Source organism: Phocoena phocoena, chromosome 14, assembly GCF_963924675.1.
Source record: "Phocoena phocoena chromosome 14, mPhoPho1.1, whole genome shotgun sequence".
In the NCBI taxonomy this organism is placed as follows: domain Eukaryota; kingdom Metazoa; phylum Chordata; class Mammalia; order Artiodactyla; family Phocoenidae; genus Phocoena; species Phocoena phocoena.
In genome coordinates this window covers 54,553,939-54,577,601 of record NC_089232.1, presented here as the reverse complement: position 1 = coordinate 54,577,601, position 23,663 = coordinate 54,553,939, and the positions used below count along the sequence as shown (strand labels likewise).

The following is a 23,663-nucleotide window of genomic DNA, read 5'->3' as shown; positions in this document are numbered from 1 at the left end:
TTTGAATTACTTCAGAATTTTTACTCCTTTGAAAAAGACTCATAAAATTCAGCTGTCAGAGTGGCTTTCTTACAGTGAGACCCAGGGCACCCAGCCAAGGGTTATCAGGATCATTTTGTCCAAGAGGTTCATATTAGGTTGTTTAAATAGACTCTGGGATTCAAACAAACAAACAAATGATGAATCAAAAAACAACTTGAAAGCAGTAGGAAAATATACTGCAGCTCATAATATATTTTGGAGACTCTGTCATCAAGGTCATGTGATTTCAATAGCAGTCACTGAGGACCCCCTACCCCCGCCAGACAAAGGTGACATTTTAAAGTCTAGCTAGAAGGCACTGGAATAAAAATATATTTAGAGATGTTATCAACCGGCTTTTATAAACAGAATAAAAATTATATATAACAAATGAGGGCAAATAAGACCTCTATCCAGCTTTTACTGGATTTATTTACTCCACTGGTTTTGTTTAACGTTTAACATTTTTAAAGAAGTGCATGTTTTGCAAAAAAGGAAAATATAGTTTTATTTTTGTTTGAAGATATTTTCTTACCTTGCTTAGCAGGAATGGCATTAACCTCTATGTTCTTCAAAAGAGAACTCTCCTTATCATGCACTTCTTAAGTTATCCTGCACTAGTCTTTATACAGTTATTTTCTTCATATTTGTTAATATAATCATTGTATATTGACCATAAAATGTCTGGTAATTTTAAATTTATTTTGTGACTATACTAATACAATAACAATGAAGATTGTTTTGTGGGGAAGTCTGGTTTAGTCAGTGGCAAAAGTAAAGACACTAGAATTTGAGAAAAGTGACAGCAGTTAATATCACTCAAAAAGAAAAGTTACTGTTAACGTTAGCATAATACATTGTAATATTGTACACCAAGGAAAGCTTTCTTAATGGTTTCATATATATAAAAGGTTGTCCTAATTAAATTTGTTCTTAGGCTTTATCTTAAGTTTTGTATTATAGGACAGAATTTGGAAAATATGCCATTTACTGCCAACGATGTGTAGAAAGAACGCAACAGAATGGAGATCGAGAAGCAAGACCCTCAAGAATGGAAATTCTTTCCACCCTTCTTCGAAACCCGTATCATCATTCTTTGCCCTTCAGTATCCCCGTACACTTCATGAATGGGATCTATCAGGTAGATTAGACTTTCTACCCAATGAAAACATGCTTAGTCTAGAATTCTAAGTGCACTCTGTGGAACTAGGAAGTGAGACTGTCTCCCTATTTCTGTCAGCTCCTGGCAGTGATAAATATGCAGATGTATTAGACCTTCTGTCAGGACAGCTGAGTGGTGAAACAGTTTTGCTAAAAAGGATTCACACTAAAAACATCCATAATTGAACCAAATAAGGGAGGAGTTTCACTGCCATTATAATTCTGATGGAGAAAAACAAAAAGGTTGAGGCCTTTCCCCACCTGGGTACCGGCTAGGTGAGGAAATAATTACTAACGTGTGGGATGTGTACAGGTTTAGTCTCTTTAAAGTCTCCAGATCTCAGGAATTATCTGAGAAAACTGTCCAAGCCCTCCCAACTCAGATCTAAATGCTTGCTTATTAACTCAAGCAAACATGTTCCAAAGCTAGCAATTAGTCTTTGTAGCTCTAAGCCTTTTATCATGGAATTCAGATACTTAACTGCATATTAAAGAAACAAAAATTAAATGTGTTTATTTTTTTTCCTTTGCTTAAAGATTACATATTGTACTGTAGTTCTTGGTTTGCTTCTAATGGGCAGGCATAATATCTCTGCAAGATGTTTGCAGCTGTCAAATGATCTTTCTATTTTGAATTCATGTCTGTTGGCTGAAGCCAAGATTTCTGAATTCTTACAATCAAGCTAATGACTAAGATGACATTAAATTTCTCCAGCGGAGCTTTGGAAAAAAAGTTAAAACACCTAGATAAATATGTTATCATTAATCAGGCATCAAGAATGCCCTGTTTCCCCCTTGAAATCTAAGTTTGAAATGTTTGTACCTTTTTATTAAGAGAACGACTTTGTTATTTCTGTTTAGGTAGTTGGATTTGATGCATCCACCACAGTGGAAGAATTTTTGAATACTTTGAACCAGGATACAGGGATGAGGAGGCCAGCACAGTCTGGATTTGCATTGTTCACAGATGATCCTTCTGGCAGGGATTTAGAGCATTGTCTTCAAGGAAACATCAAGGTAAAACCAACTCCTTTTAAGGAGGCAGACCCAGAAAACAGCAAAGAAGCTACTCTGCTATTTGCAAAAAGTTTAGCTCAAGAATTTCCCAAAAATTTAAGCAATCTAATTTTCATAATAAAAATAATATTGCAGGACTTTGTTGAAGCTGTAGAATTCTTAATACGATCTGCACACACACATACTCCATGTTAAAGAGAGGAAGAGGATTAATAATAGTAATAATACCCTAAATATTAGGGTAAAAAGAGTGGAGGTGTGGAAGGTCTAATGAAATGGCTTTCCCTTTTATTCATTCACTCAGCAATATTCATGGAACTGTTCATTGTGTCCCAGGAGCTGGTCCAGACCCTGTGGGTAATATAAAGAAGATCGAGAAATTGTCCCTGCACACAGTGAACTTCTAATTTGCTTAGGCAAGAGTAGCCTTATACACTGATAACCTTCAATCTGAAAGTGATAAATATATAAAGAGTAAGGTGAACATTCTACAAAGGGAGAGATTAAGTTCAGATTGGAAATTAGGGAAGAGCTCAACTGGTCTTTGAGGGATTGGTAGAATATGGACCTGTGGAAATAAAGAAGAGATTCCAGACATAAGGAAAATCATGAGCAAAGACAGAGAATTGGAAGATTCTTTAAAAATGTTTTCTAGGTCATAGTAAAATAACTGTAATAAAGTTTCCATCTAGCAATGGCAACAATTAAAAATATAGAACCATAAGGAACCTTAGAGAAATAACCCACTTATTTTGCAAATGAGGAAACTGAAGCCCAGAGTGAAAAATGATTTATGGCAAATCAAACGGCTAGAACCAGGTCTGGACCCTCTTACTTGATGTGGTCCTTGATTGCTCTTGGGAATAAGTACCTTGTTATGGAGTAAAGGTATTTCTATGATTTGGAGATTAAAGAATTGGGGCAAAGCCAGGGACACACCTATGAGTTTAGAACATATGAAATATCAGTACTTTCATCTAACTCCCGGAAGCCCAGCTCCACTTGCAGAACGATCTGTTGGGTGTCCATGGGGTTCCGCAGACTATGTTAAAGCTCATACTTAGTTCCTTAGGAGTACTGGTCAGAAGATAGGATTTCCACCTCACTCCACCCCACCCCTGCCTTATTTCTTCAGCTGCATTTTGAGACATCTAGATAAATGAATGTCTTTTTCTTCTCAGCTCCAAGTATATCCTGTTTAGATCAACAATTCCAAATGTAAATTTTTCAGACAGACATTCCTTGAGCACTGTTAATAATTAGTCAATAAGATAAGCTAGTATTTTTGGTTGGCTTGAACTGAGTAAATATTAGGGGCTTTGGTGAATAACTGCTTACCCCATAATTCTGAAAACTGTTATTTATAATTCTCAAATGACCAGTTTAAAAAAAACAAGCAAACATTTATTTGGTTCCTGGAGAATTTTTGTTCTTTCCCAATCAAAAATCTTAACATTATATTTCAGATTTCTTTGGTATAACTTCAGTTATTCCAATCTTTATAAACTCAGAAGGTGGGAAGTTGCTTCTTCAGTGACTAAATCATGAAAAAATTCCTGGAATCTTCTTGTTTCCAGTCTCATGCAGTCCTTCATTAAGATTCCTTTTTGAGTAAAAAATTCATGGCCATAGTCCAAAGTTAATGTGTGTCCAAAAGGATAAGAGGACCAAAGAGTGATTTATAATTAAATTCTAAACTCAGAGCTGCAGAAGCTTAAAACAGAAAGCACCAGTCCATTTGGTTTGATCACATTAATTGAAAAATTTCAGTCTATAGACATGCTTGTCTTCAAAAAATACCCAATGTGAAAAATATTATGAATCTCCATTTTCCACTTCCCTTCTAGATTTGTGACATTATCTCTAAATGGGAACAGGCTTCCAAAGAACAGCAGCCCGGGAAATGGGAAGGTACGAGAACTGTTCGTCTCACTTATAAAAACAGGTGTGTAATGCCATTGCCAAGTGCCAAAGTGGGAGTATGCGTCTATGTTCAAATCATGCACCTACAATTTAGTTTCCTATTGAATAGCCTTAAAAATTATATTCATTTATATGTTTTCTTATAAATGGTAACTGTTTCTGTAGGAAGAAGAAGAAACTGTCACATAAATTTTTTTCTCTAATTCTAGTTTGTTAATGTCTTGAATAATTATATTTTGTAAAAATATGCACTTGGACAAAGATTAGAAAAAAACTATAGGAAAATATAGCTGCTCTCTTAGGGTAGTTGATATAATTTTTCACTTTCAAAATTTCCTTTAACACTATTATTACACTTTTTCATAAGACTGAATACTCAAATACCCTACTGCAGATCTGTAGTAAGAAGTATTTGTTTACCCAAGTCTTTCAGAAGTGATATATTCATATCCATTCATTCTTATTCTTTCATATTCTCTCTTCCTCTGTATTTATTGAGCTTCAGCTATAAGCCTGGCACTTAGCTAGATGCTCTGGATAAAATGATGATAAAAACAGACACAATCCCTGATCTTTTGGAATTTACAGGCTAGTGAGGAAGACGGTTGCTAATTTTACAATGACTCTAATGAGTATATAATAACATATGAAGTTCTCTGAAAGAAAAGAGCATGGTTCTGTGAGAGCACATGGCAAGAATCCTGACCTGGCCTGGAGACTTCGGGAGGCTTCTTTAAGGAAATGATGCTTATGCCCACGTCAGAAGGGCGCTGAGAGTGGAAATGGATGGAAAAGGATGTTCAAAGCCTGTATAAGGAGGCTGTGCAGTGTTTCAGGAACTGGGAAAAAGCTGGTAGGGCTGGAGCACTCACTTTCTCAACTGATACAATTTTAAAAGACTTTGGCAAATGATCAGAAATCAGGTTTTCTTTCTTTCTTTTTTTTTTTTTTAAATATCTTCTTTTCTTCCATGTATAAGTAGAAGGTGGTATTTAATAAAGAGTGTTCACTGACCAGGTCATATTAACTGTACAACAACAGCAAAAAAACTAAAAAAAAGTATTTTCTTGTTTTATTTGACTCATATCCCATAAAGTAAGAAATCTAAAATATCAGACCAAGAGCCTGATAGAATTATTGGTGAAGTGTTGACTTCTTTCAGAAGGCTACTTTTGGAATATGTTCATAGATCTGAAATTGGGATATGAGAAGTGAGGGTACTATGTAACATAAAGAATGTTTTGATCCAGTTCAGGATCTCTTTTTCTGATACTTTATTCCACAGAAATACCCGCATAAGTGGGCAAGAATATTCCAGTATGCTTTATAACAGTGAAAAATAAGTGTTGTAGGGGGTACTTAAGTTTATCAATAGGGAAACAGTTAAATAAATATTGTGCATTCATATTGTGGATTCCTCTTACACACTCAGACATTGAAGGGTCACCACTGTTTGAACAGACTCCTTTGATCTGAATAAATGGTGGTTTTGAGCCACGAGAGCTTCTCTGTTCAGGGGTTCATGAGCTGAGGTGATTCGCAGGAGTTCTGGGTAACGAGAAGGTAACTGTCAAGCTTTGGTATCTAAGGTTTTAAAATCTCATATTCGTAGAGATAAGCAGGATTATTTAGATACTAGAAATATAATAGGCTGTACTCCCAGAGGAACCTGTCTCCACTGATGGCAGTCTTCATCTGTGGCCCTTTGGTGACTGGCAAGAACAGCAGCTGGAAGATGTGGACCTTCCAGATGATTGTTTTAGTTTTGTGATCGCTGGAGCAGTGGTTCTCAAAGTGTGGGCCCTGGATCTGCAGCTTCAGTATCACATGGAAACACGTTGAAATGCAAATTATTTGGCCCCATGTCAGGCCTACTAAGTCAGAATGTCTGGGGATAAGGCCCAGGAGTCTGTTTTAACAACCCTCCAGGTGATTCTTACTCGTGCTAAGTTTTGAGAAGCACTGATCCAGAGGTCCGTGTTGCTGCCTGTGTCTTTTGTGGAAGGAAGCCAGCTCCTGGACCTGACCTGCCATATATCTTTATGTAGAAGAGGTTCAGGAATTTTCATTTGGTTTTGTTGGCGCTAAGTGGAATTACGTCCATGTCTAAGACTATTCCTAACACTGCATAGCTTATGAATGCTGAATACATACTGATTTTGACTGTGATGGCCACAGTTGGAACCAAAATTAAATGGATGAAATGGAGAAAAGTGGTCTGAAAGACGTAAGAATACTGTGCCAAGTCTAGCAAACACCACCAGGGAGGACAAAGACAGTCATGAATAACACAATGCCTTGTTAACAACAACAAAGCTTTATGACAGTATCTTTGACATCAGAGAAAAAGCAACTCGATCATAACGTTTAATTTTTAACAGAAATCTGAAATGGCTGGAGAGCCACATCTATGAGAAAGTACTGTTTCTAAATGTGGTCGTGATTTGCACATGTGCGAAATAGCTTAGACAATGAGCCCTAATTTCCAGTGACACAGTTAGGAGGGGAGCTGGCTGTGACCTACCATGCAGCTGCGGACCTGATTCTTCATCTGTCAGGCAGCGCTGCAATAAGCAAAACTAAAGCACCAGCTCTCTTTATCGTGGAATTTTTGCTTATATTTAGTAAGTTATGGAATTTTAATTATTTAGATTTAGGGGTTAAGGATCTAATTAATAGGTTTTGAACTTGTTCTCATAGAAAACCATTTGGTAACTAACGTTTAAATTCTATTCATATTTAAGCCACTTATTTAATTTGGTTTCTTACTGTCTGTTTGAAATTGCAAAATCAAAGCATGTTTTTAACAAAACAAAGCTGGCAAGGGTCTTTCTCTACAGAGAACAACTCTTCCTTCTCCCCTCTTTGAAACGAAAGATTATTTTCAATAATTCTTTGTTATTGTTTTCTGGAACATAGTTTAACATTCCCATCTCTGCCACCTTTAGCTGACTGTAAGAGCACCTATATCCATTGGCTCCTAAGCCAAGAAGCCTCTTAACAGGTCACCTAGTTTATCCCATTTCTTCCAGCTGTTTTCACACCAAAAAAAAAAAAAAATTCTAGTATGAAGAGACTCTTGTGATTCTAAAGACCTCTAGAGAAGGCTCATCATCATCATAATAGTAATAATATCTACCACCAATATTTATTGAGCACTTAGCACATACCAGGCCCTATGCTGAGCTGTTTATATGCGTCATCTCATTTAATCCTAACAACACCTCTAGGTAGGTGTTATCATTAATCTCCATCTTATAGATGAGGAAACTGAAGCTTTAGAGAGTTAACTCATTTACCCAAGGCTACAGAAGGGATTTTTCAGGGTTTTTTTTGGCAAATAGTTTCCATATGTAACAATTCTCACCACCATTCATTTATCCATTCATGCCGTAAACATCTCTCCAGTGTCTGCCAGTGCCAGGCCTTGTTGAAGCCCTAGAGATTCAAAGGTGAATAGAATTTTCCTACCTTCTAGAAATCGTACAATTTATAGGGAGAGACAGACATGAATTCTTAGCAATGTGATTAATGCTGTAACAGTGACAGTATAGCAGAGTAGTGAAGAACATGGGCTCTGGAGAGAAACTGCCGGGTTAGAATCCTGGCTCCCCCACTCTGTGACCTTGAACAAGTCACTCACCATCTCTGTGCCTCAGGTCCCCTCTACATGAAGTGGAGATGAAAACAGTACCTACCTTTAGGGTTGCCTGAGGGACTAAATGTTGGCAAATGTAAAGCACTTGGATCAGAGCCTAACACATAGCAGATACCCCAGTGATATTCGCTCTTATTGTGAATATAGCATGTCTGTTTACAAGCTGTTGTGCGAACAGAGAGGAAGGCTTCTCACAGTGGTGACTTCTGAGCACAGGACTTGTGGTAGCCATAGAGGCCGGAGGAGAACAGGGAAGGGGCGTCACAATTGCAGATTTCGTAGTGTTATTAGCAGACCATGGTGGACAGAGGAAGGAAGGAAGGTAAATGGAGAGTGAAGGCAGGCTGCTTCCTCAGTAAGTTTACATGATGATGAGAAAGGCAACAGTAGGAAATAAATGCTCTGAGGACTGAAATATGGAGCCGGTTGGAGGCGAGCAAAAGGATTACCCAGCAGTGCCGAGAGCTCTGCTGAACTTGGAGCAGTGTGTTTGCTGATACTGGTCCACATAGTGATGTGATTTCCATCCCACAGTGTTCAGCTTCCTGGATGTCAAGTGAGGAGGTGGGCATTTGGGAATGCCCCGGCCTTCCAACGTGTGCCCTCCCTGCTGTGACAGAAGCCCCTTTCTCTGCTTCAGGCCCCTTTAGGATTGGAGAGCAGCTGGAAGCTGGTCATATTGGGAGAGACTCAGATCATGTAACCCTGGCGCCTTTCCTATTCAAGATCCGTGGATTTGATTTTCTGACTTCCTGATCATTTTTGTGACTCTTTAGTTCCTCTTCACATTCTCTCCAAATCCCTATAAAGCTGTTGGAGCCCAAACTGTTCCATTAGGGGCTTGAGCCTATGATTCCTACAGGTTGTGTTCCTATATGTGTGTCTGGAATTGTTTTTCTCTTTTGTGCCTATGGTGCTTCATTTTCCCTTCCCAGGTGCAGTCTTATTGGCATGCCAGAAATGATAGAAAATGCACTTTAGCTCTTCTTGCCTGTAGCCATTTGAACTACAGGTTCTTTTTTCCCTCCTAGCTGTATTACTAATTCAAACTTTTACTAAGAACCTTCCAGTGGTTAACACTTAGCTAAAAAAACCCTAGTGCATTATAGTGATGAATAAGACATAGTTCTTAACTTCAAGTGGAGAAAATAAGCTAAAGTACAAAAACGTTCACATGCCAGAAAGGGAGGGCTTTCATCTTAAACTTTATTCTCTTTATTTTATATCCCTTTGCTAACACCATTTTGAATTTAGAATCTATTTCTATTGCCCAGCCATATTCTCCTACCAGTTAACAATTTGCCATCATGCAGTCACAGATAATTATTTTATCAAGAAACCATTCTGGGGCTTCTCTGGTGGCGCAGTGGTTGAGAGTCCGCCTGCCGATGCAGGGGACATGGGCTCGTGCCCCGGTCCGGGAAGATCCCACGTGCCGCAGAGTGGCTGGGCCCGTGGGCCATGGCCGCTGAGCCTGCGCGTCCAGAGCCTGTGCTCTGCAGCGGGAGAGGCCACAGCAGTGAGAGGCCCGCGTACCGCAAAAAAAAAAAAAAAAAAAGAAACCACTCTGAATAATGGCCCAGGCCAGTGATTCTTAAGCTGGCGTGAACGGAAAGAATAATCAGAACGTTGGGGAGGAAGAGCTTTTCAAAGTACACCCCCCGTGCTTCCCCCAAGATTCTGACCTGCTGCCCTCTCATTCCTTGCTATTTGAGGTAATTACCATGAAAGACTCTGTAACTGATGATAGGGTGTCCTCTCCCTATCATCAAGTGGATAGGGGAAAAAAGGCTGGAAATCCAGTTATAGCTAATTGAGCACACACTTAACAAATGCCAGATCTAAATCTCTGTTTTCCTGCCACTGTGTTGTCATGACAATATTAAGGTATGTCACGGGGCTGCTTACCCACCCCACTGTCACGGCATTTACAGTGTTTACAGTGCTCTGTGCCTGCCCTGCAGCCTGGAATCAGAGCCCCAGAAGCCTCACATACCAAGAAACAGCACAGTGATTAAACACAGAGGGTCACTGAATTGAGGAAGACCTAGGCGAACAAAAGTCATGTCATGTTTCAACAAATAATAATGATAACATGTAAACTATTTTTGAGATCCTAAGGCTGTTTATCAGAATGTGGCATAAAAAAGTCAAAACATTTAAATGTGCAAATATTATCTTTTAGATTCCCAGAGAAAACTGCCCCACTTGACCATTCGATGTTGATTTTGAATTGAAACCTTCATTTTCTATTCCCTGGTGTGTCCAAGGTGTTTAGGAAAGATCATGGGTGTTTTGAAAACTGGGTTTATACAGCCCACTGGTGTCTGAGGTCCTTCCTCAGTAACATTTAAGGTATTAAGGTATTTCAGGGCATAAAGGTAGCATAGAAGCATCCATCAGCCTCAACTTCAAAGCAGTTTTTCCTCAGTTTGCTGATAAATGTTATAAAGAACAGAAATAGAGGTCATTAACCGATAGTAATGGTCTAAGTTTGTATCATTGAGAGAACTATTGTTAGAGCAACCCCATATCAGTCCTCTGGATTTCTCTTTACTTTTTTCCTTTGTAAGTAGATCATTTAATGAAAAATTTCCTCTTTTTTTTACAGACTGTATTTCTCAATGCAAGCTCGTGGAGAGACTGATAGAGAAAAGCTGCTGTTAATGTATCAGACAAATGATCAAATAGTAAATGGACTTTTTCCTCTGAACAGGGACCTGGCGTTAGAAATGGCAGCTCTTTTAGCTCAGGTAACTTCCATGTTATATAGAGCGATGTTTTGTAATGATAAAATACTAATTTCTCCACTGAATTAAATGTAGTAAAACAATATACCTTTCGTAATTCTTTAAATTCAATTTGCTGTGATTAACACCTTAAAAATTACAGGCATTATAATTGCAGCCTGACTCCCATTGCTGACAATTGCGGTGATGTAGAATGAGACAATATTCCATAAAGGGAACCTAGTTTCTTAATCTCTTGAAAATATCCCACTAGGCTTTGCATTTAATAAAGGAGTTTGAGTGTCGAGCTGTGGGGTTGCGGTTGCCATGCTAAAATCGTTCAGTAGTCAAATAGGATCAGTCTTCTAAAAAGCTAAAGCACTTTCTTTTACTTACCTATTGTATCAATTAAGTTCAGTTGGCTGTAAACCACACACGCATGCAAATTAATAATGACAGTTAAAATGGAAGTGTTATTTGTCTCTCATATGGAGAGTGTTGGGGCCCAGGGCAGTGTGCCCCCAAATATGCCTCAGTGGCATATTGATTATTTTTAATTAAAGTTACTTGAGAAACAGCTGGTGAAAAAAAAATGATATATATTTAAAAAACACTCTGACCTCCCTCTTTTCCCTTAAAAGCAGGAAATAAATCTTCCCATGTGAATGTATCCTCCCTCTACCAGGAGGATAAAAAGCATCCTTGTCAACAGAGTTAGGGAATTCAAGGCTAAGAAAGCTGTATAAACAAACTTTGTTGCTTCTTCACTAATCTGCTATCCCAAGCACAAACCCCTTTGTTTTGTTAAATCTTCATAAATAATTGTTTCTTTGTCTAAAAATGATGTATAAACAGCCTGCTTTGGTCATTTCAGGGGTCCCATTTCTATGAGACCTCTGTGCGTTCAATTGGTTTTTTCTCTCCTGTTAATCTGTCTTGTGTCAGTTTCATTATTAGACCAGCTAAGAGAACTCTAGAGGGATGTGGGGTGGGGGGAGTCTGCCCCTCCCCAGCGAGAGATAGGCATGCTGGCGCCTCTACAGGCATTAGGGGCATAGGCTTTATCCTGCCCTCCATTCTGCTGTCATCTTCACAGTCCTGGAGGTCTGCCAGAGCTCCAGCCATTACATCAATGTTCCAGGCATCATAATGGAGGAAGGACTGAAGAAGGGCATGCCCTCCTGCTTTTGAGAAACTTCCCAGCAGTTACACAGAACACTTCTATTTATGTTTCTCTGTCAAAACTTAAGTCACACAACCTTGCCAGCCTACAAGAGAGACTGGAGAATGTGGTCTTAGCTGGGCAGCAGTGAGCCCAGCTAAATTCAAGGTTTTTATTATTCAGAAAGAAGGAGAGAATGGTCATAAGAGACAACCCACGGTTTCTACCCCATCTGGGTCTTTGCACAGGTTAATTAAGGGAAAATGATGTGTCGTTGGCTTAGATTCCCCAGGGTTTTCAGTCTTCTCACTCTACATACCATCCCAGGACATCTTACTCATTCTCTTAATTTTATCTACCACCTGTGCTGATGATCCCCAAATCTTTTCTCTCCAGCTCATATTTCTTTCATGGGCTCCTTAAATTCGACATATCGGGAACTAATCATCTTCCCTTCTTTTCCTTCACATTTTGTGTATTCACTGCCTCCATTCAGTCCGCCAAGCAAGCTTCAAATCCAGGAATCATCACTGACTCTGCCCTCCCTCTCTCCCTTTCCCCCAGTTAAAATGTGCCCTGCCCATTTTAACTCTGTTCCCTGCTCTCCATGCTGACCACCATTGCTATGGTTCAGACCATCATCACATCCTGCCTGCTCTCCTGCATCAGGCTTCTAATGTGTTTTTCTCTGGTCTGGTCCCACACACACTTCTATCCTCCGTGCAGAATCTAGAGAGATTGTTCCAATTACCTATTGCTGCATGGCAAATGACTCCAAGACTCGGTTCAAAAGGACAGTTTGGGCAGGGATGTATAAGGGCAGCTTGTCTCTGCTTCACATGGCATCAACTGGCATAGCTTGTAGACTGGTTGTGACTCTACAGCTGAGGGCTGGAATCATCTGAAGGCTCATTCACTCACACGTCTTGGGGCTGATGCCAGCTCTTCCTTGGAACTTCGGCTGGGGAATGTCAGCCGGAAGACCTACTCGTGGCCTCGTAAAGTGGTTGCTTGTGCTTCCTCACAGAATGGTGGTGGGGTGGCAAGAGCTGTCCCGGAAGAGACAAGATGTGGAAGCTGCCATTTTCTAAGGTCTGGGCCTAGAAACTGCCGTGGTGGTTTGTCAGGCAGCAGTAATATACAGTAACTGGAATGGAGATACAGCAAAAATGTGAATCCAGCTGTGTCATTCTCTTTACACGGAGGGACTGTCATGATCTAAACTCTGCCTGCCTCTCCAGCCTTATCTTTTAATACTCTCTACCTTGAACTTTATGGTCCTGAGTTGTATATGATTCACTTATTCTCACCTCTTAAACTTTACTTGTCTCCTCTGCTTGGAACACCTCTACTCCCATGCCTCTACCTGTGAACTTCAGCTTATCCTTTAATTTTCATCTTAGGGGTCACTCATTCCAGGAAAACCTTCTTGAATTCTGCCTCGTTGGGTTAAATGTTCCTCTTGGGGTTTCTGTAATGCCCTGCACGTATCTATTACTGTCCTGACCCCAGTGGTTTATTATTAGTTATTTGTTTCTGCTTTGCACCACTGACTGGGGCCTTCCTGAGAGCAAGGGCTCTCTCTGTTCATGTTTGTATCTAGCACAGTGCCTTACACACAGTCCATTCTCCATAAATGTTCTTGGATGAATGACTAGTTGATAATTTAGTTTACTTTCATAACAATTTTATGGTCATCCAGACTTTAAAGTGTTCAGTGCTACACTGAGTGTTCCCTTTTTGCAAGTGATAAAAAGCTGAAGAAATGAGAACTAGGTCACATTTTTTCTTGGTGATAGAATTAGGAGTGATTTCCTATCACATGCCATTCTAGGCTTTGGTTCTCTAAAGGCACAGATGCTCTGTTAAAATCACTCTTATTTTTGCTAAAATTTAAGTTCATCTTCTTACCTTTTAATTTTCTGGGGAAAGCTTCTCCAAGAAAAATTGTCATATCCTTTGGAGATACACACTTCTAATATTTTTTAGATGAATTTTCGGAAGGGGTAGAAAGGTAAAACCATACACCTATAAAATTCTGAGCATATTACTAACTAAAAAGTATAATTTCTCCATCTACAAAAGGAAAATTAAATAATACCTCTGGTCTCTTCCTCAGAGTATTTTTTGTGAAGATAAATGAAATATGCTAAGGAAATCTGAGGTCTGTAGAAGAAAATAGTCATTTCTGTTGTAGATTTGCATATCTATAGGTCCTTGTTGATATTCTCTGTCTTAATCAGGAAATTCTTGGAGCTGATGTTCTGATTGCTGTACATGGTGTCTGGTAAGGGGTCATGTTGATGTGAGGCATATTGGGGATTATCTGAGTTGATTCTTCAAACATTTATTGTGCTCATTCTGTGCCACAGAGTATGCCAGGAGCCAGAGAGGGAGACCCTGAGCTTGAATATCCCACTACAGGGTTCCCTAACAGCCAAGCTTGCCTTAAGTGGCCTCTATGTTTGTAACTATTGTTTGTCCAACTGCCATATCCTTAGAGGTTAAATCCTGGTCTAAGGCTTCACAGCTAGCTGTGCTGAGTACTGCCTGGTGATAGGTGGGGACAATGAAAAGCTTGCTCTGGGGGAAGGATTTCGATGTATTTGAAGAACAGGTGGACAACTTTTATTTGGTGTGAGGAAATTAAGATGATACCTGACTAGATAGGAGATGAGGGTGAAAAAACTGAACAGCAAAGCCAAGCCAAGAAACCGTCAAGTAAGGGACCAGGTCAAGGAAACTAGAAAGTCATAAGAATAGACTGTAAGGGCAAAGCTCAGCTGAGGAATTTAGACAGTAGCTGGTCAGATTAAGAACTAGATAAGGGAGGTCACAGGGGTCAGAATCTCAGAGGCTGGTTGTGCTAACAGCTTACTTGAAGGCAGAGGGCCATTTTGAGATGGAGACCCAGGGCTTTCTGTAAGACCATCCCAGTCTTGATGGAACCCTCCATCTGCATGCTGGGGAGTACTCTAGGTAAGGATGTGGATGTTCAGTATGTCCCCCACCCCATCTCACTTGTTGAGCCCTCTTTGGTACCCTATACAAAGCATTTAACACAGATTATCACAAGTATTTATTTATTCTTCAGTCTCCCCTACTAGACAGTAAACTCTTTGAGGATAGGAACTATGTTCAGCTTTTTTCTTTCTCATATAAATTAGCCCAGTGCCTGGCATATAACAGGGACTCACTATAGGTTTGGGTGAATGAATGAGTGGGAGAGTAGATGGAGAGATGGATGGGTGAGTGGTTGGATGGGTTGGTAGAGGATGGCATCTGTGTAGCCTGTTAATGGAAGTAAGGATTGAACATTGTTTCATTCAGGGAAAAGGGGGAATGAAGGGCTTTATTTCCAGAAATGACAGAATAATAGATTGAGGGGATGAATACAGTAACATTTATGGAGAAAATCTAGGAAGAAAGTAATGAGAAAATAGTACTTGCTCCCATGATGTTCGGTAGAGATCCTGAAAAAGTCCAAGTAATACTATTTAAAGATTTTTCATAGCTTTATAAGTTTTTAATTTTTCACTTCTAAGTTCTATTTTGCCTTACTATTATCAACCAAAATGGTACCTTCAAGATGAAAAATTATCTGGTGCTGTTACAGGAAGGGTAGAGTAAGTGACCTTTAGCAAATACTACCAGACATTAACCTAGAGTGATTAATGTAGAAATGAAACTGGAATGTTGAAATTATAGATTTTTTTCATAATTAGACTTCAAATGAAATTTAAATTTAAATAATAGTATTTATATATGATTATAAATTCCATAATCACACAATCATGACAAATAGATTTATATATTGTATGTTATAAAAATGTTTAGAAAAAAGAAACTAATTTTCTTTCTTAAAATTCTTTTTTAATATCCTGTATTTTCTCTTTTTTGGGTTTCCACTTAGGTGGAGATTGGAGACTTTGAAAGACCTTTTTCTACTCCAGCAGGGCATGTTACTAATCAGTGCAAAGCAAATCAAACTATAAAACAACTCATAGAGAAATTTTATCCTAAAAGGTATAGAGATGACTCTTCTGAAGAACAGTTAAGGTAAAGAACTATTTGTAACTCTTGAAAAGACAGATGCACACTAGTTTTTCAGTGACATTTTTCTGTTCAAATTTTAAAGATGAAAAAAATTGTACATAACAATTTTCTCAGGATTTTTAAAGTACTGTTGAATACCAGGAGGTTATAGTTCTTTTTATTTAAGATGTGCCTAGAAACTGTAGTATCTAGATTTAAACTTTTTTTAATGAGAAAAAAATCTACCTTAATTTAGAAGATCTACTTTTCATTTGACCTTATTCATTCTTGTCCAAATTAATCGTGCTAATAAAGAAAAGGAAAAATTGGCTAATAAGATGTTTAATTTTATTAAGTGTTTACCAAAAAATTTTTATCTCTTAGGGTATTCCATTATAAACAAATTGGAATAAAAATAAACTATCTTCTTACACAAGATGTTTTATTATAATATAAAATTTTAATTAAACAACTAATTTGAAGTTTTGATTTTTGAGACCGTATAAAGAAAAGCTGTAGATTCAAAAATAGAGGCAAATCCAATTCACCATGAATTTTTCCAAAACAGAAACATTTGAGATCAGTCTGTTGTCTGTGTAGAATAAGTGGCTGCCTTCGTACTTTTGTTTAAGAGGTTTCCCCTGCAGCTAGCATCTCTTCAAACCAGGAGTGGTAGCACCTAAAATTCCACTGTTGGGGATTCATTCTTCGGTCTTGACTTCTTGTACTTTTCTTTAAAAATGAAAGTTATTCCCTTTTACACTTGATCTTAGCCAAAAGGCCGAGAAGCGATAGTTATTCCCTTTTAAACTAATGTATGCGGTTTGATGTTAGCTTATCAGATTTTAAAATTTTACCTAAAGGGGGTGGGGAGCGGGGAACTTAGGTCATACATACTGGGAGCACTAACCGTACGAGAATTTGGAGGAAGGAATGCTACAAAAAGGACAAGGGGCAGACAGTGGTGAGATGAGACTCACAAAACAACAGCTTCACCTAGGTTGTGAGTATGTCTCCCAGGGGTGCTTAGGATCGGCTCAAGGAGAGCTTTATCTTGGGAGGATCATACACTATTTATGTGTTTTTCTTTTGTGTTTGTTCTTTTCTTTTTTTAGGCAGCTTTGCCAGCGACTGTCAACCAGATGGATGGCCCTCCGGGGACACAGTGCTGCTGATTGTGTGCGAATCTATTTGACAGTAGCCAGGAAGTGGCCATTCTTTGGTGCCAAATTGTTTCTTGCAAAAGTAAGAAAGAATGGGAGGTTATTCAGTTCAGTAAAATATAAAGTGATAACCTGAGTAACCCCAGGTTTATTACATTTGGCTTTTTAAAAGAAAATAAGGAAATTTCTAACAATTTAAAGAAAACCATGAAGGGACACTAAGGAAAGGGAAGGAAAGCCATTAGCGTCTCTGTCTTTCCCCTTCCGTTCCACTTCCCCATACCGTAAATCGTTTCTTACACTCAGTAGGCTTAATCATTAGACTGAAGACAACAGCTGAACTCTGCTTTCTTCTTTTTATTCATTCATCCATTCACTCATTTACTCTCTCACTCATTTGCTCGTTCATTTAGTATTTATGAATTCTGTTTGCCAAACATTGAGCTAAGCTCTAGGGATACATATGCCCATGGTTTCAGATAGGTTGTACTCACACTTCAGGAACTCACAACCAGTATTGCAATAGGCCTGGAAACAACTACTGTGTGGAGAATATGGTTAAGGGTGACATGAACAGAGTGATGGAGGAACACTGAAGAAGGAGAGACGAAACCTGCTGGGGGTTAGCTTAAGAGACCTGTCCAAATGCACACGTTAATAAATGGCAGATCTGGGTCTCAAACCCAGGTCTGCTAATTCACTCCTCTTTCCATTATACCACACTGCCTGCTCCCCAGGTGAGATTTTTAATGACAGGATGTTGTTGTGTTATTGCAAATGCTGCATTGCATTTACACTGAAAATTATTTCTGTAATTTTGCTTAGCATTTATTATGTAGTGTATTTTCACCTCTTCATAGCCCATAACCCCATCATCACTTGGAAGTACTTTCATGTGGCTGGCTATACATGAGGATGGTTTAAGCATCTTAGAATACAACTCCATGGTAAGATTAAATCCTTAAGTTCTGCATTGAGTCAGCTATTTCCATTGCTCAGTGTACTGTAAACAGAAGGTAATGATATCTTTATCTGACTTTTCTCATACACAGAAAACACTCTGCCTAATACTATATAATGAATAGTCATTTTACAAACATAACTATGGTTACAATTTAATCTTTTAAATCAAGATTAGACAGGTTATATATTGTATATGAGAAAAATATTAAGATACCATGACTAAATTGCAATCATGGTTGTATTTGTAAAATGACTGTTCATTCATTGTGTTCGGAAGATTGCTTCCTGTGTAAAATGCAACTGTTGAAGATAACATTTAGGTAGAAACTTTAGTTACCAAAGTTTTAAGTTCAGTTTCACGAAGCCTTCTATAACAATTTCTATACTATCCCATAATATCAATTACCAGTTCATTTGTACATAGACAGTATCTTAGAGCTTTTTACATGATTAAATATAAAGTCAAACTGTGATTTCTATTTACTCATTTATTTATCTGAAATTTACTTTATTTTCTATCATATTTTATATGTATCAGAGTACTTTTAAAATTTTTGTTCTTTTTTTTTTTTTTTTTAACCTGGTAGGCAAGGATTGCTAAATTCACCTGGTAGGTGTAGTGGGCTCTCCTACTTGTGGCTATAGTCAGGATCACTGAGAATTTCTTGGAAACGAGGTTATCCTTTAGTGTTATAGTAACTGTTTCTCCTTATAATTGCTGCAAAACTTTTTTGAAGGCGTTTATGTTTCCTTTTAGTTCTTTTAGTTCTTGAATAGATAATCTGAAGATAGATTTTAAAGTCAACAGAAATAGTACACAAGTATTGAGTTACCTTGGCTAAGTAAACCAGTTCCTAGATCCCGGGAGATGGACATACAGGTCAGGAAGTAGACATTGCCAGCCTGCAGCACTAGAGGTGTTCACTGCTGGGATGGTCTGCTCAGAATCTTGCAAGTTAATCATTAGATACGCAGATTCCTTTCCTTTTAGGCTGTACATCTTTGACTTATATTATTTAAATTGTTTTAGTAACACATTGGGAAAAAATATCTGCTGCATGTATGATGAAGGGTTGGTATCCTTTATGAATGTGGATGTTTTTTCAAACAGTAAGGAAATGATGAACGCACCAATAGACAGATGGGCTGAGGCAATTCACAGAAGAAATACTAATGTTCAATAAATGTATTTTTAAATGTTAATCTCACCATCAAGCAAATAAGTTCAGTTTAATACAGTGAGATTCTACTTTTCACCAATCAGATTGGCAGAGCTTCAAAAGAATGATGATATCCTGTGTTAGCAAGACTGTAATGCTGGGAATGTAAATGGGTATAACCTTTTTGAGTTTGGAAAGATTTACTTTTTTGAGATAGCAATTTTAGCTGTTGAGGTTTATAACCAAAGAAATAATTAGGCTATGTGTATTATGAAATATGTCCCCAAATAGTCATTGGAATATTGTTTAAGATAGTAACAAATTAAAAAAAACTTAAATATTCTTCAATAGGAGATTAGTTGAATAATGTCTATGTGTCTATAAAATCCAAATAAATGTCTATAAAATCATTTAAAATGTTATACAAGTATATTTGTTGTCATGGAAGGATGTTCATAACATGTTAAGTTAAAAGAAGCAGAATGTTAAAAAAGTAGTAGTATGCATGATACTGTTTATGTTTACACATATCAAAGTTTATATATCAGGGTGAACTATGTGGATTTGCCAATATTTGACCTTTTTTACCTTAAAAAGAATCAGTTTCATATGGTTCAACCAGATAGATAGATAGATAGATAGATAGAAATCTTAAGGACAAATACAGTGTAAATGCTATGTAAATAGTTGCTGGTGCATGGCAAGTTCAAGTTTTGCTTTTTGGAACTTTATGGAATTTTTAAAACATATTTTCCATCTGCAGTGGTTGACCACATCATCATTTTAATGGAGATACATGTTATTAATCATCTCTTATCTTTCTTTGAAAATAAAGATTGTATAACATACTTACTTTTATTTCTCTTTGAAGAGGTTAATAATCAGCTATGTGTACAAGAGTCTAATGACCTTTGGAGGTTATCAAGATGATTTTATGATAGTCATTAACAATGCACATTCAAAGGACAAACCAACAGAGAAATTACTTTTTGCCATGGCAAAACCCAAGGTGAGTAGAAGGCTTTATGCTAACTTTTTTATGCTAGTTTTTTTCATACTAAAACATATATTGTACAAAGAATAAGTTCCTCATGGGAAAACAGACTCTACTTACAATCAAACAACCATAGGTCCAAATTCTGGCTTACCTTATCTTTCTAAACCTTGGTTTCTTTATCTAAAAAATGGTATGATGCTATGATGCTACCTTTTTTTTTTCCTGGATTAAGAATAAAATGAAGGAATTGTAAAGTATTTATAGCCCAGTGCCTGGTATACAGAAAGTTCAAAATAAGTGGTCCTGGCATAAGTTGTTATTGTCAGGTACTTTATGTACTTGTAGTAATTCACTTTATAGACTCATTATTGAGAAGAGTGAGGTTTTAAAATTAAGGCATACTTGTTTCTTTACTATTTTTAGCAAACTATGTAGTTTTAATGTCTCTAAGTAAAAGCAGTAAATAAAAGGGCTGCATTCTAACATGTAACTCTGATTTTAGGAAAAAGAATGAGAAATTAATTTTTCGAAGACTTTGTCTTAAAATTCTCAACTAAAAGAGACTACTGTTTTAGAATTTGAAACTTTAAAAAATGACATATATGTTTCTTAATTAAATCTATACTTAAGTGAAGTCTGTAAGTGTAGAAGATCATGGTACACTCAGTGCTTTAGTTTAAAGAGTTGATGTAATACACTGAATTTCTTATTCATGTATTCACAAATGTGGCTTTAGGATAACTGGTAGAATTGTACTACTGTCACATTTCCTAATGTTGCCACTAAATTTGATTTTTTTTTTTTTAAAGTATCACTTTCTGCTGGTTTAAGTAATGAGAAAATAGGTCAGTGCCTTGATGGTGCTGAACATGTAAGCACAGTTGACTCTTGAACAACATGGGTATGAACTGCATGGGTCCACTTACACATGGATTTTTTTTCAGTAGTAAATACTACATTACTACACAATCCATGGTTGGTTGAATCCATGGATGTAGAACTGTGGATACAGAGGAACCGTGGCTACAGAGGGGCACTGTAAAGTTATGCATGGATTTTTGACTGCTTAGAGTGTTGGGGCCCCTAACCCCTGTGTTGTTCAAGGATCAACTGTACTGCACTGCTTGATCTGGTTAAAAAGGAAATCTGGTAGCCTGGGTACTTGCAGATGGAGACCACCCATGGCCAACCCTTCACTCCCTTTTGGAAGTGATGAGAACTTCTCAGGAGAATAACAATTCCATTTTTCTTGTTTTAGATTCTTGAAATCACTCTTTTGATCGCCAGCTACATAAACAACTTCTATCAGCAGAAGGCGGTTCACCACCTCTCTGCTCCAGCGCTGCTCTCAGCTCGGACCCAGGGTCCTCAAGCCAGGGTGATGGGAAGCCAGCCCCTTCTGTCAAGCAGACCAACCAAAGGCCCCACTTTACTCTGAAAGCTCAGGGGCCTGAACATTCACTCCCTGTCCTCTAACCAATGGCTGCATCGGCTCCAAATAAGTTCATTTACATCCTGGTAGCATGGCACACACACGGTAGTAGTCCATTCTTTAAAAATAATGAGGGTTACTCTCTTTCATTTGATTCATAAATATTCAAATGAATGCTAGTAATAAGACCTAAACACAGATTTTCCCACGTGTTGATTTTCTCTTAGCTTAACTGGGTTAGAATTTGTCATTTTTTTCCATCACCTTCTCCTTTGCCATCAGACACATCAAGGCTTTTTTCTCTTTTTTAAAAAAATATTCTAACAATCTTTAGAAAATGAGATTCAAGGGAGTTTTTTTCCAAACTCTCATTTGGCAAACCAGTTGATTATTTGGCAATGCTCATTGCCAAAAAATTAAGTACTGTAATTAAATGTGCTTTTAATTAATGATATGGTGTTTAGAAAGAAGTAGAGTATACAGTTTAAGAAACAGCTGCAGGGTGGTGTTGAAGGGTAAATTTTAGAGCAAGTGCAGTAAGTCTTCTGGCCCTATGAATCATTGTGTGAGAAAACAGGAGCTAGGTAACTAGAACCTCCTATGTGGTTTTAGAAAGTGTGCCCTGTCACTTTTTCAGATCACTGGAGTGTAAAACTTAAAATGAGACAGTGATTCCTGACATTCTTTGGCTGTCAACATAACCCAAGTTCACTGGAATATTGCCCACATTTCATTGCATTGGTGCTGGGTCATCTTGACCTTGCTTTGTTAAATAATAATATCTATGAAAACAAAGACCATTCTTAAAGCTTTTCCTCATACAGTCCTTTTTAATTATAGTTTAAAAATAAATTCCCAAAAATATTTTTTAAAAGGAAAGAAAAAGTAACTCTTCTGTCAAAGGAGGTAAATTTTTAGGTGAAAGGGTCTAGAAACGTATTACTTTACTAGGTTACGTAAGTGGTCAGTACATTCCGGTTTGTGTCAAAATAAAGTACTTATTATTCATGATAAAAATGAAACTGTGATAAGACATGAAAATTATATTGCAAAAATGTTTAATTGAAATAGTAATCATGAGTATACTTAATTTTATTTATGTGTAGAATATTTTATATTTATATTTTGGACGTATATTTATCACTCTGTGTATGGTATTTTTTTAACCAATTGGGAAAAAAAAGTTAGCTGCTGAATTAATTTGTTGGCAGAGCCTTCATGTTTTCTTTTTTGCTGCTTTCTCCCTACGGCAATGTACTGTTCTCACAATAAGCCTTTTAAAAATGTTCCATCCCATGTTAGCATCCTTCAAAAGGACAGAGCCAAGAAGTATACTGATCAAGTAAGATTTTGCTTTATTGGTAATGACAAAGGTAAAAAAAAAAACCCCATAGAAATAGATTGCCATTTACTATTTCTCCTAAATCTTTTGAACCACAACCACTCACTGGGTAAGCAAATTAATTTCTGAGAATAAATGGGTTACCAGTTTGAGATGACTCTCAGGAGCCTTTTGGCTGGGATACAGTAGTTTCTGAGTTCCCAGAAAACCATTTAATAATCATTAGTTGGTGAACCACAGGCTTGGCAGAGGTGTTACATATGTGTGAGGACTTTATTCTCAGGCAATAGTTAGTTCACCATCTGGTAAGCCCCCCCAAAATCTAATTTAAACAAGTAGTGAAGACTTAGCTTAAATGGTAGTACCCTAGACTTGGCATTTATTTTTGATAGAGCAGAGATAAAATATTTTGATGGAAAGAAATCAATTTTCTGTAACTGATGATGTGAAAATTTTATTTTCTGGGAAATTACTTTTATATAGCCATTTAAAAAATTCAAAGTATGTTATTATGATTGGTTACAAGAGAATAATGTTACATGTTTAATTGTAATATTTGTCTCCTATCATTTTCTTCCCTTTCAATCATAATAAATGATTTACAAAACCCATTTCAAGCATTATCTTTTGAATAATCTTCAAGAAATACCTAATGTTTTCATTGTCAAAGCTGAGGTGTACTACTAGTGAAAATGGTAGTTATTACCTCCTTCTCTTGCACTCATGCTTTGTCTTCTGTGTTGCTTTGTTTTATCCATATAAAAGGAAGCTGTTTTGGCAAATTGTAAGTTTCATATGTATGTACGCATATTGACACATATACAACATGTATAAGTCATGGGGTTCTCCCATGATTTCATAATAAGCTCTTTATAGGTAAGGTGATTGGACTGTGCCTAA

General features: G+C 37.4%; 1 protein-coding gene across 1 annotated transcript in view; it reads left to right on the top strand.

Moving 5' to 3' along the window:
* PLEKHH2 (pleckstrin homology, MyTH4 and FERM domain containing H2) overlaps positions 1-21,727 on the top strand; it is a 99,607-nt gene extending 77,880 nt beyond the window's left edge. The window contains exons 21-29 of the mRNA XM_065891295.1: positions 985-1,162; positions 2,044-2,199; positions 4,047-4,144; positions 10,392-10,533; positions 15,585-15,730; positions 16,822-16,951; positions 17,730-17,816; positions 19,864-20,001; positions 21,248-21,727. Of these exons, the coding sequence (XP_065747367.1) occupies positions 985-1,162; positions 2,044-2,199; positions 4,047-4,144; positions 10,392-10,533; positions 15,585-15,730; positions 16,822-16,951; positions 17,730-17,816; positions 19,864-20,001; positions 21,248-21,427 (1,255 nt within the window). The 3' untranslated portion in view covers positions 21,428-21,727. The remainder of the gene's footprint in view (positions 1-984; positions 1,163-2,043; positions 2,200-4,046; positions 4,145-10,391; positions 10,534-15,584; positions 15,731-16,821; positions 16,952-17,729; positions 17,817-19,863; positions 20,002-21,247) is intronic.
* Positions 21,728-23,663: the final 1,936 nt, after the last annotated feature.